Source organism: Egretta garzetta, unplaced genomic scaffold (genome assembly GCF_000687185.1).
Source record: "Egretta garzetta isolate BGI_Z169 unplaced genomic scaffold, ASM68718v1 scaffold508, whole genome shotgun sequence".
NCBI lineage: Eukaryota > Metazoa > Chordata > Aves > Pelecaniformes > Ardeidae > Egretta > Egretta garzetta.
This window is the reverse complement of record NW_009260609.1, coordinates 1562073-1575316: the sequence shown is the minus strand read 5'-3', so window position 1 is coordinate 1575316 and position 13244 is coordinate 1562073. Positions and strand designations below refer to the sequence as shown.

Here is a 13244-nt window from a genome sequence, read left to right as displayed (position 1 = left end):
TGGTACAAGGAGAATTTTGACAAACTAGAGCAGTGTTTAGGAGCTGGAGTCATAATGAGTGGGAGGAGGCTAAGTTCTTTTTGGAGATGGAAAGGCTAACATGGGTCTTGTTGCTGTCATCCCCTCCTTGAAGGGGTGTTACAGAGAAGACAGAGCCAGGCTCTTCTCAGACCTTGAGTTGTAGCAAACTGCGTGGGATGCTGAAAGCAGTGTAGCTGTGACAAGGTGGAGCACAGCGTGCACTCATGAGCTTGCTGAGAATTGGGGTAAACTCATTCTGAGTTCCAGGTGGGATACTTTCAGTACATATCCTAACTGACTTGCAGCCACCTGCTCAAATAGCTGTGCAGCACGGATAGGTCCCCGATGCTGTATTTTCCACCATGCTCATGCTGTAAGGATTTGCCATTCTTTATTTTCTGTAGTTGTCTGTTTTGTTTTATCTGCCTCCAGATGATAAAAAAACTCAGGCAGAATTTACAGTCAGCAAATACCCCAGCATGTACATACAGCAAACCCCTGGGCTGCCTATGGGAATATCCTGCCTGGTAATCGGATGGGTGTCTAACCACAGACTCTCTGTCTTCATTACAAGTACAATTTTGGAGCCTCAGGAAAAAGCTGAACCTTTTAAAAAATGTGTTCAAGACTGCATCCAGGGGTGCACAGTTCAAGGTCCATGCTTAGAATAATGAAACGTGAACAGTGTACGTCAGATGAAGAACTCTTGTAATATGCAATTTTTCTAAAAATTTATAACAAAATTACAGCACTGCTTCTTCTAAATGGTTTCCTTTGCCATAACCTTGCCCACAATAAATTATGAGATGTAATCGTGGCTTTCCTCATCTACCTGTAATTATGGGCTTAATGACTTTGTCATCTCAAGCACTGTCATTACTACTCAGCAGGTTTGATTAGTTGGTTACTTGTTTCTTTTATTTTTCTTACACCAAAGGAGAAACCTAGTGATGTCAAGAATCAATCATATACAGAAGATGTGGAGCAGGTTCAACAAAGGGTGTGCCAGAAGAGTCAAGTCCTGAAATCTGCAGCAGCTGAGAAAGGTGGTCTGGAATCTAATCCCCCAGTTTCTGCACATGAGGTAACCCATGTTCTGTTATTCCAAGCTCCATTTGTCAGAGTCATTGAATTTTAGTTTCCACATGGACTTCAGCTGAAGTTCGGTTATAGAAGAAGAGGCAATTACTGTCACATCAAAATCAAGAGTATTGTGTGTAGTTCTGCTTTATGTTCATGGTAGTTTTGAACTTTATCCAACATGTTAGCCACATCATATTTTTCAGTGGATCTATTCAAAAGAGCAATTTTGGTTTTCAGAGCCATCTTAATCAGTCTTATTTTATGACATTTAGAATTTCTCTTTAAATGTTAATCAATACAACTTCTTTCTATGTTATTATAGTTAGCTGTGATAGTCTTTGCCATCATAAGGAAGGCATATCAGAAAACTGAAATCCAAGGGTGATCCAGCATAATAAAATAAATAAAATAGAGAGAGGAGAATGAATTCAAGCTGAATGAATAACAAGGTACATTACTAAATGACATTACTAAGTCTATTCTTTAAGAGTGAGGGTATTAGATCACAAGTGCCCCATGACTGCTGACCCTTGGTCACCACATTCTTAAGTTGAAGGTAGGGCCAGATCTATTCTTCACAGTTAAATCTCTAGGCAGGTCCACAGCTGGCCTGTCCATTGGCAGGTCTTACCTGGGACTTGCACATCTGCTCCAACTGGAAACCCCAACAAAATTTCCCAAAGGTCTGGGGAGTCTGGGGAGGTCCCAGCTGACTGGAAGCTAGCCAATATTATTCCAATTTACAAGAAGGGGGTGAGGGAAGACCCAGGAAACTAGAGACCTGTTAGTCTAACCTCAGTTATGGAGAAGATCATACTGAGTACTATTGAAAAGCATTTAAAGAACAATGCAATCATCATAGAATCAGAATCATTTAGGTTGGAAAAGACCTTTAAGATCATTGAGTCCAACCGTCAACCTGACACTGCCAAGTTCACCACTAAACCATGTCCCTAAGCACCTCATCTTCATGTCCTTTAAATACCTCCAGGGATGGGGACTCAACCACTGGCACGCAGCCCATTCCAGTGCCTGATAACCCTTTTTGTGAAGAAATTTTTCCCTAATATCCAATATAAACCTCCCCTGGTGCAACTTGAGGCCGCTTCCTCTTGTCCTATCACTGGGAGAAGAGATCAACACCCACCTCGCCACCATCTCCTTTCAGGTAGCTGTAGAGAGTGGTAAGGTCTCCTCTCAGCCTCCTCTTCTTCCCCAGTTCCCTCAGCTGCTCCTCATAAGACTTGTGCTCTAGATCCTTCACTAGCTTCATTGCTCTTGTTTGGACACGCTCCAGACCCTCAGTGTCCTTCTTGTAGCTCAATAGGAGTCAGCAGTGTGCACTGGCTGCCAAGAGGGCAAGCCCAAGGTGCACTAAACACAGTCAGTCAAAAGAGGTGATTATCCTACTGAATTTAGTGTTGATGCGGCCTCACCTTGAATACTGTGTGCAGTTCTGGGCCCCACAATTTAAGAAGGATGTGAAGGTCCTTGGATGGGTACAGAGGAGAGCAACAAAGCTGGTGAAAGGACTGGAAGGAATGTCCCATGAGGAGCAGCTGAGGACTTTGGGCTTGTCTACTGTGGAGACAAGGAGGGTGAGGGGTGGTGATCTCACTGCTCTCTACAGCTGCCTGAGGCAGGGAAGTGGAGAGGGAGGTGCTGAGCTCTTCTCCCTGCGATCCAGTGATAGGACACATGGGAATGATTGAAAGCTGTACCGTGGAAGGTTTAGACTGGACATTAGGAAGCATTTCTTTACCAAGAGGGTGGTCAAACACTGGAGAGGTGGTCAATGCTCCAAGCCTGTCAGTGTTTAAGAGACATTTGGACAATGCCCATAATAGCATGCTTTAACTTTTGGTCAGCCCTGAACTGGTCAGGCAGTTGATCTAGATGATCATTGTAAGACCCTTCCAACTAAAAACTATTCTATTCTATACTGGCTGATTTTCACTTCTAAACATGATCTGTAAATGTGTGTATTCAATTGATTTGGAGCTTGCAAAGGGAAGGGAAAGTAGGTTCTGCTGATTTCCTGAGGAAGGTGTTAGATAAGAAAGGGTTTAAACTGTGGGCTATACTCTAGCCTCAAGCCAAAGTCATATTTGACGTTTTCCTACAGGCCCGCACTGTGAAGAGTCAGCAGGGGAGCCCTGGCTTTGTACCTGAAGGATAGTAGCTGGTTAGCAACCACCATTCTCTTCCCTTCTCATGTTTTCCTCCCTCTCCAACCATCTGATGGACTGAAAGACTATGAGAAACATTAAAACTATTGTGCGGGGAGATTGATGCTATGTGTCTGTGTATCCGGGGAGGCAGCGCCATGGTAGACATTGAGAACATCATAAAACCAAGCAAAACACGTACACAGCAATCCTGGGGTTTTTTTTAGTGTCGGGACACTTACTTTTCTGTGTGTTTTGATGCATTTATATTTCAACTTGGTAAAGTGGATTTCCTCCTCACTCTGTGATAGCTTAGCTGAGTTTTTCTGCTACTTCAGTTCTATAGCACTCCAACGTCTCTTAAGTTGAAATCTTATGTCTGAATTGATACAGCCGTTACGAATGTATACACAGAGAAATGGAAAAGTTCTCTGTTTGACTATTTCAAGAGTTGTCCCCTTCAGTTTTGACTGAAAATAACTAAAAGAGTTCAAATAAATAGAATTATGCTTTTCTGATAATGCCTACAATGTGCTACATGTTTTCTACACTTGGAAGCAGGTATATTTTGGATAGCTCATGACCGACAGAGAGACAGACGACAGTGACAGTTTACAAGTGATATGGCTGCAGGGATAGCTGGCTGCGTCCTAGTAAAATAGTATCTAAAGTAGCAATACAGTAAGTTTATCAAACAAGAATTTTTTACTCATTGCTCATTTCATATGTTGGTACCATGGAGAAGCTCACACTGTAGTCATATTTGTATATTTGTATGCATTCACTCACATGAAGTCTCTGTGTGAAACAGATCACAGATTACACCAGATATAGACAGGTACTGGGGGAAGGGAAATACAGAAAGATTTTTAAGGTACCACCATGTGACCCAATAAGCCTGTGACATTTCATTTATGTTGTTGTCTGCAATAGCTGAAGGTGATTTAGAAGATTGTTTTACATCTGAACTGGGACTAGCTAAGAGCATCCACCTGGGCAACAACCTCAGCTCTGCTGCTGGGCTGTTGAACTGGGTCACAGCCCAAGTGACTTGTCCTTCTGTCATTGTGGGAATCGATGGCACTGCCAGGGACTGGCTCTGGAGCCCCCTGTTCCCTTCCTCCCCACCCCGATTGAGACATGGCTCCCTAGCTTATCTTACTCCTGATTTCAGTTATCACTTGTGGCAGTAGCAGCCGTGGCTTTGTGTCACAGCCAAACTGTTTCATGCGTGGGTTGCCCTGTGAAGACCAGTTGAAGAGGTGGTCCTGGTGAAGGACACAGCAGTATAGCAAGCCAGGTGCTGAGCAGAAGGAACGTGGGTGTGAGGAGAGGTTAAAGGTCCATGAATGTGTAAAGAGGAGGGGGACAAGGCAGGGTAGACCTGTGAATTTATCAGTAGCAGAGGTGGGTGCAGGGAGGATGTTACTTGAAGGTGGGAGTAGCAGAGTTCCAAACTTAAAATGATGGGCAGAGCTATAGTTATCTGAGCTATTCATAGTGATCTGAGCAGTGCTGGCAAGCCAGGGTGACTGCAGAGGTGGGGGATAGTGATGGAGGTTCCAGCCCCTAGGTCCTGGTTGACCCACAGACGCTGTGGGGGAAACCACAGCAGGATTTAGGCATGGCTTAAACATATGAAGCAAAGTGTTGGAGTCAGAAAACTTACTGGTTTAGGACCTTCGGAAATAAGAATGCTGTTTTGTATTGTAGGACACAGGTGCAGAAGTGGTTGTCCAAAAAGAACTATTTCCTGGAGTGCAAGTAAACACTGAATATTTTGAAGAGGAACAAAAGGTCAATGAGCTGAAAAATGAAGTGGCTGAACTGGATATTGTGCTCATAAATGAACAACTAAAAGAGCTGGAGGTATGGAAATTGCAAAGTCATTCCTCATTGTTAATGTAGTGATACACTTACGGAATTGGGCAAAATAAAATTGTTGCATATAGTCTTATCTAAGGTTTGACTGCATGATTAGTCAGTTTGTCTATGAGGTAATCTACAAACACTGTGCCGTTATGCAAATATGTCCCTGTAAACACCATATTTTGTAGCGTTCTTCTGGAGCGCAGTAGTAGATATACCGTGATTGCGCGTGTGCTTCCATGATGTGCACAGGCATGCGTGCTCATTTGCGTGTGACTGAGCAAGCATATGTTTGTGGATGTATCAGTATTTATCTGTATTTTATGCTGAAAGCTGAAAGTGTTTAAGATCCTCTTTTAATCCTCTCTCTGTGCTGGGCTTGATTGTAGAATTTACAAACTGAACTGGAAACATGGAAAGCAAAATCTTTGTGTCATAGTCAAGAAGCATTTCCCAATGCAACAGGATCAAACAGAGCAGAGCTGCAAACCGCAGAGCCTGTGGTGCCCTGCTGGGACAGGCTGCTTCAAGAACTAGATGCTGTTAAGGCAGTGAAGCAACAACAGTACTGTTTAATTAATGAGTACCAGAAAAATCTTTCTGCTGCACAGGCCTCAATGAAAAATTTGTCAACAGAAAAAGATAACATAAAAATGTAAGTATAGTGGAGGGTTTCTGTTAATACGTTGCAGAACAAATATGGTCCTAGACTGAATTTCGCGCCATACTTCAGTAATGCTCAGGCAAGAATAGGGTGTTTTATCCATCTCGTTAACATTAGGTAGCAAGAGAAGTTTCATAGGTTTGTAAGTTTAAACAGAAGCTTTTCTGGTGGTTCTCTGCTGTCCTTTAGCAACATCTACTCTTTTTATTTTTTTAGGCAAAACAAAGAAATGGTTTCTGTGCTAAAAACCTATATAAAAGCCATATTAAAATATTTTTGCAAAAATATGGCAGATGTGAAATATTAATTTTTCTTTAAAGACTCATGAGATCTAATTTTTTTTCTGAGTGAAATATCTCATTACTCTGAAAATTAACCTTATTTGATAGGAAGATTTCTGTGGCAATAAATAGGTTTACAGTATCAATTCAGAGGTAACCAACGCACACAAAATACTTAGTACCATCTATGAATTAGCCTTCAAAAGAAGGATCTAGCTTATCGGTCACAATAATGTATCACAATAATTTGAAAAATCTTTAAAATACTTTATAAAATTGTTAATTTGCAGCACAGATTGAAAAAAAATTGAATAAAAGTCTAGCTGCTAAATGTATTTTAGGTGGGAATTTCAAAGTACTCCTGGAAATAAAAGATGAGTAGATAAACTCCTCCAAATTAATCTTGAATGAATGGGAATTTTTTAAGTTTTTCTTATAACTAAGTTTTACCTTCATTGTAAATCAGAAATTACCATAATCCCACTTAGGGGTGACTTAACACTATAGTTGATTTTTACGTTTTATTTATTGTAACTTTAAAGGGAGGCTACATTCCTTTAGGAAATGACACATTCTGTATTAGTATATACTGTAGTTTTAGAGAACATACATTAGAATATAGCTTTCCTGCAGAGATTTCTAGAAATAACTAACGCTGCACAGATAAGCAAGAAATAATGATACTGCAATGGTGGTTAGGAAATTTGTGAGAGAACATTGAGAGATACATGTGATTAAGTAAATAAAGTGAGTGAATCATTTTCTAAACAGTGAAATTCTCTTTTTAAAATGTGTCTAGTCCATGTTTTAGGAGAATTTTTTTTTTTAATGCTACTCATATTTTTGGCAGGGGTCCTATGAACAACACAGTTCTTCTGGAGAAAATTAAGGCATGCATAGAGTCCTTAAAAAAAGAAAGAGATGTCTTAAATCAGTTGAAAACTCAGCAAGAAAGTTTATCTCGGCATTTAACATGCATGGATAAAGTGTTAACCGAAAGCCAAATGAGACAACTGGAGCAATGGTGGCAACACATGGAACAAGCAGTGCAAAAGAAACATGATCAAGTTGTGGCAGAAATCGATGAATTTAACCTGCTTATGAATAAAGCACAGGATATTCAGAGACTGATACAAGAACAGTATGTACAAGCAGAGTTGTATACCTCATCTGAAGGAAAGGCCAAATACCCTGTGCTTTGGACCACAGAGCTACAGGACATTAAACATGGTCTTTCTCTATTAAAAAGAAGGATTGAACTGCAGATGAAAAGAATTTGGAGTGATCAAGAGAAGGTGGCTTTGGAGAAATCTATACATGATTTGCAGAGCAAATTGGAAGCCTTATCAGCGCAACAAACTCCTCGAGAGGATGTTCAGATCACTGGTCCTGCTCTCATGAAACATGAAACGATGAAGAGACTCAAAGAAAATATTTCATGGGTCAAAGATTCACTGACCTCTCTGGATCAGAAAGCAGCACTTTTCCCCAGCGATGTTAAATCACAGATCAGAAGTTGTCAGCTTATGAGCACGGAAGTTCTAAACAGAGAACCTGTGATTGTATCACTGGATTATGGGCTCCAGCACATTGTTCCCAGCTTGAACCCAGAGGAGATCTCTGATATGACCTTCCTTTTACAAACATTGCAGAATTCCTACAAGGCTCTTGTTTTAAAATCAGCTCAAAAATTACAGCACCTAGAGCTCCAGCTGGAGGAGAGGCAAAGACTTACTGCAGAAGTAGAAAAAGTTCACTGCCAGCTTCGAAATGCTGAGATGCTTGCCAGGCCTGACATGAACCAAACCAGCACATGGTCAGAATTAATCAATCAACAAGACATTTTAAAGGAGATTTTAAAGGACATACAGGAAATAGAAGGGCTTATCTCATCCCACTGTAAAGAGAGTCAGGTCAGAGCTGGGGAACTGAGCCTGTCTGAACAACTATTTTTGATTGATCAATTAAGAAGTCTGAAGAATAGAGCAAGGAAGACACAGAGACAAATTCAGAATAAACTTCATGAAGTAGAAAAAAAGATAACTGTCTACAGAGAGTTTGCTGAAGGAATAACTTCATTGCAGCAAGACCTTAATGATCTACAGTCCGGTGAAATGAACCTGGAAGAAGATGAATTATTAGGTGTCAAGCAGGAAGTGAAGGATAAATGCAAAGCACTTAAAGAAAAAGTATTAGCTTTTCAGTCCAATTTGTCACAAATAATGAAGTACAAAGAAATCTTTGAATGCGTAGGTCTAAAATGGAACTCAGTGCAGCTGGATGAATTGCAAACTAAATTTTTTAAAATTAAAAATAAAATTAAAGGAAAGATAATACGCTTTGATAATGTTGTTAGGGAATGTGATAAGATTCAAGCATTGCTAAATGAAATCCAGACTATGACTTCCACTGTAAGAAAAGAAGCTAATATCCTAAATTATAGCTCTGGCTCTTCTCCTGCTGAGAATCTTATATCTGCAGAGATCCTGTTTCAGACAGTTCAACAAATCTTGTGCTTAACCCAGGAGGTAGCAAATCAAATAAACAAAAATGAGGTCTTTGATACACCATTCAAAGAATCAAAGAGGAAAGAAATAAAGAGCCTGGAGAACGATGCTGAGGAATTGAATCAGTTTCTTCAAAACTTGGTCTCTGGTCTCCAATGTGTAAACAAGGAGGATACCCAGAATGAAGTAGAACATATATTCCATGTCATAAAGCATATTCAATTAGAGCTCCAGCAGCCACTTCTGATAGACATAAAAATAATGCGGTATGAAAAGATGCGATGGGAAGCAATTCGGAATATGATGCAAGCAAAGATTTCTGCTATTAAATGTGTAATGGAAAAAGAGAGGGAAAACCAAGAAGAAAAATCTCTTGCTGCTGGTATAGAAATGAAATTAGAGACACTGCAAGATCATGAAATACAACTGAAGACAGATATTACTGCACGTGTTGTAAGTATATTAATAAAAGTAAGGTATGGGCCATATGCCTTTTCCCAATACTGAGATTAGGTGTCTGTGACTGTAGTGTTTAGATTTTCATGACTTATATCCTCCTTTTATTCTAATAACTGAATCGGCCCATCATCATCTTTGCATTGGTGGATATGATGGGAATCACGATAAGAAACTAAGGGTACAAAGAAATTAGTTGTATTCAGTTTGATTTTAATCAAGCCGTGGAGATTAGCACAAGAAAAGAAAGGTAAAGGGGAGGAAGGAAAAGGTTGTGTTGAAATATTGAGCTGAAGAGAGACTCGGTGCAGTTGTCCTGGGATTATTCTTGGGACTGATTTTATGTAACATTTTCAATAGTGACAATGATGAAAAAATCAGAAGTTACTTGTTTATACTACAAAGAAAAAGCTTACCAGTTGGGAATGATCAAGGAGAGTAAAGCACAGGTCAAGCCAATGTGATCAGGCCTTGGGGACAGTGAGCAAAGGAAAGGTGACCGGGATCCAAGACTTTAACACAAGTATATAAGGCATTGATAAGGCATTGCTGGAGGAGCAATCCGATTTTTGATACCTTTGTCAGGAGAGGTCCACTCAAACTGGAACAGATGCTGTTAGAGGGATGAGGAATGTTGAGGGCAGTTAATAAAACTGAATTTGCTCAATCTGGTAAGCTGAGGGCAAGTGGGAAATCTAGCTGAGAAATGTAATTAGGCTGGAGGTAGGCTTAATGGATGGAAAAGGACTGCTTAAGTTAAAGGGCAGCGTTAATACAAAGAGAAAGAGTTGGTGAATAAATTTATGTCGGAAACCAGAAGAGTGGTGACCTTCATAGCAGAGATGTTCTGGAACTGTGTCCTGGTCAAGAAGACCTATGTCCTGACTGCCCAAGAGATCAATGGATACAAATGAGGAAATACGAAGTAGTAGCTAATAACAGGGGGAGGGACTCAGCATCCCTGATGGACATACGGTCCTGCTGCCAGATTTCCTGGTTTGCTGTGCTTCATCTTCACTGCTTGGGTATCGTGTGGGAAGCACAATGCCAAACTTTCTCTGCCCTGTGGGAATCCAAGAGCTGGCAAAGTCACACAACATTCTGTGTATAAATACATACGAGAAGAGGGTTTAGTGAGAAGCAGTTTGGCAAGTCATAGTGGAGATGTCCCTGGATGGAGCAGAATAAAGCATCAACGTGTGGGCTATCCTTTCTGAACAAGACATATACTGCCATGTCCATAAAGGATCTTATGGCTCTTGTGTCCTTCCATCCTTCTCTCTGGACTTTTCCAGTATTGGCAGTTCCCTCATAACCCCTGTTCCTATGGCTGAGTGCAATCAATCCATAGGTTACAGCACTGCACTGTGGCTACCTAGGAGGCAGAGTGCGTTTGCCATGTGTCTTCCCTCACCTCCTCAGGCTGGTTTTGGGAGCATTGGTCTCAAAGACAACCAGGAATGAAATTCTGAGAAGACCATCTGGTGATCCAGAGGAGCACAGAAATATTTATTGATTGTTCCTTTGTCTTTTTAACGCTTCCAGAATGCTCTGGAGGAAGCATGTAAGACTGGTGAGCTTTATACCAAGTCTATTCAGAGGGCTGCCAAGTTCCTTGAGGACTATGAAGCTCGAGTCAAGTCTGCCACAGCAGAGCTTGGTAGCTCAGAGGAGGTCTGTCATACCCCAAAATGGAAACAAGAAGAGTTCAACTCTGCAAAGGCTAACATAGAAAACCTGTACTCCAAGCTGAAAAACCTAGTGAAACCAGAAGACAAAATATGTTTGGAAAATACTTTAACAGAACTAGTCAATAAAAGTTTGGCTTTAAGGGAGAAGGCTCAAAGGAAGGAAGCTGATGAACAGAGGTAGGTTTAAGAGATCTTCCTAGATTGTGTTCCTTATTATGAGAAATGTGACTGATAATAAATGCAGTGTTGTTTCTTCTCCGCTAGAACCAGGTAATTCAGCAAAAAGAACTGTAAGCATTTCTGTTGTGATTGTAATAGAAGGAAAATTACCAGACAATAAACATATTGTTAATAATTTACAATGCAATAATTTTTTTTATATTCCAAAAAGTATGTATGGGGCTTGACCGAGTGTCATATAGTGCCGGAATCAGAAGAAAGCACATTTCCAGAGTCTCTAGTTCAGTGCTGGTGCAGGTTAGAATAGTTTTCAGAGGGGCCCTAATGTGTGTCTTCCATAGGCTATTCTGATGGCTTGAGAAGGTAAAGACCAAACAAGATGCAGGCCATCGTTTCCTTCTTTCAAGTATAGGTATATGGAAGAAATCTGAAGGCCTTCAGATACATATAGAGAAATAGAAGTGTAAGGGATTTTTAAATCACTCACTCATGATCCAGTGCTTCTGGTTCTGTTGAACATAACCTTAAAATCTGCTTTTATAATCAAAGAATTGGATGACATTAAAGGCTTTGGTAATAGAAAAGGGATGATAAGATACAGAAATAAGAAATTAGAGTTTGACAGACCACACATCGTAGGGACAAATAGAATGTGTGTTACCAACCAGGAACTAATTTTTGGGAATGTCTGAAGAGGATGGAGACTTAGATCAAGACATACAATTCTTTTGAGCAGCTCCATGGCTGATATATGGATACACATACCTTACACATTTCTTTACCTCTACGTACATGCTTCTCTAAAGTATCTCAGATACTGGACCTGAAGTGTCTACCAAATGCTAATTGAAGACAACTTGCAAAATAGTAAGGACTATTAATTCAGAAGATACTTTTTTTTAATTCTACTGGGCATTATGGTTGGAGAGAGGAGCAACCACAATAAATTTTAATTGGTCTATTACTTGTTTCCTACAGGTATTTTGAAAAATATAAAAGCTACACAAAAACCAAAGACAAGGTGTGTGATAATCTTAACAGACTGGAAAAGATGCTTAGACAGTCTTTGTGTCGAATACCGATGTCTTATAAAGAAGCTTTGGAGCACTTAGAAGAAAGCAAGGTAAGAGAGGCACTGAAGAACTTGAAAAACTCATGCAAAACTGTGATATGGCAGCTATGCACACCATATGATATCGTAGTAGAAAGAAATGAAATTCTTTATCCTGTATTTATGTATATATAAAACCACAGAATATATATACCTCTAAAAAGTCCAGATTATAATTGACCATGTAAAACGAGTACATCTTATTTCTGTAGAAATTAAACATTATCCGTGCTTAAGGTAGTGTTACATTTCTTTTCTGCAGGACTAGGACTGATCAGATTTCTAACATTGCCCTTGTTTTCCCTCAGAAGTGAAAATCAGAGGATTTCCAGTTTCTCCACCCAGGACTCTCTTGCTGCCTCCTCATCAGAGCTCTGCTATAATGAACCTTTTTGCTGTCTTCTCTTTTAGTGCTCATCATATTACAGGCTTGTCATTTTATACATGTGTAACTCCTGCTCATTTCTCTTCCCTTCCAAATAACCAGAAAGAAGTAAGAACAACCTAATTGCCTGGGCACACTGTTCTGTTTGTTTTCTTTAGCCCATCTTTTCTCGACAGTCTTAGCCAACAGAATTCTCTCATTACAAGCATATTTAACTGGCTCAGTGGAGTGATTGCCATTTTATTAGAGGGCCCTAATCATGGCACTGAATGCTTCATTAACACTTCTGACTGTATTATTTATTTACTTGTTTGTTTTTCCTGTAAGATTTTAGTCTCCAACATTGACTCGGTGGAAGATGATCTTGTGAAGCTGAGGCAGGTCTCTGGAGAGCTGATGAGATTATGCAAGAGAAGTGACAGGGCACTGGGCAGGACTGTAACAGTGCTGTGGGAAAATTGGCTGGGTTTAGGAATGGAAATACATCAGTGAAGAGGTGAGTTGCTCAACAAACTAAGTTTTGGGGAATGTGGTAGGGATGGGGTCCTCAGTAAAATTGCATGTAAAGGGCTGAGATCAGTGCAGAACATAATTTCCCACCCACTGATCAGCCAGTTATCCCCAACCTTTCTTGAACTTCAAGAAGTTCTTGAACTTTCTTGAACCTTTCTTGAGTCAAAAATGATGGGGATATTTATAGGACAAATTCTCTGAACTCAGAACAACTCTGTGTGTGGTTGTGTGCTTTGTTAGAGCAAACTTAAATGTTTTGGCACACGTCAGAGGTTCAAGCTCTCTGGCTATGTAATTCCCAGTACTTAGTCATGT

At 40.2% G+C, this 13244-nt stretch overlaps 1 protein-coding gene across 1 annotated transcript in view; it reads left to right on the top strand.

Moving 5' to 3' along the window:
• SYNE2 (spectrin repeat containing nuclear envelope protein 2) overlaps window positions 1-13244 on the top strand; it is a 181869-nt gene that overhangs the window by 57676 nt on the left and 110949 nt on the right. Inside the window, 8 exon segments of the mRNA XM_009644870.2 lie at window positions 959-1105; window positions 4986-5141; window positions 5531-5796; window positions 6937-9046; window positions 10595-10917; window positions 11899-12043; window positions 12744-12886; window positions 12888-12912. Coding sequence (XP_009643165.2) covers window positions 959-1105; window positions 4986-5141; window positions 5531-5796; window positions 6937-9046; window positions 10595-10917; window positions 11899-12043; window positions 12744-12886; window positions 12888-12912 — 3315 coding nt within the window.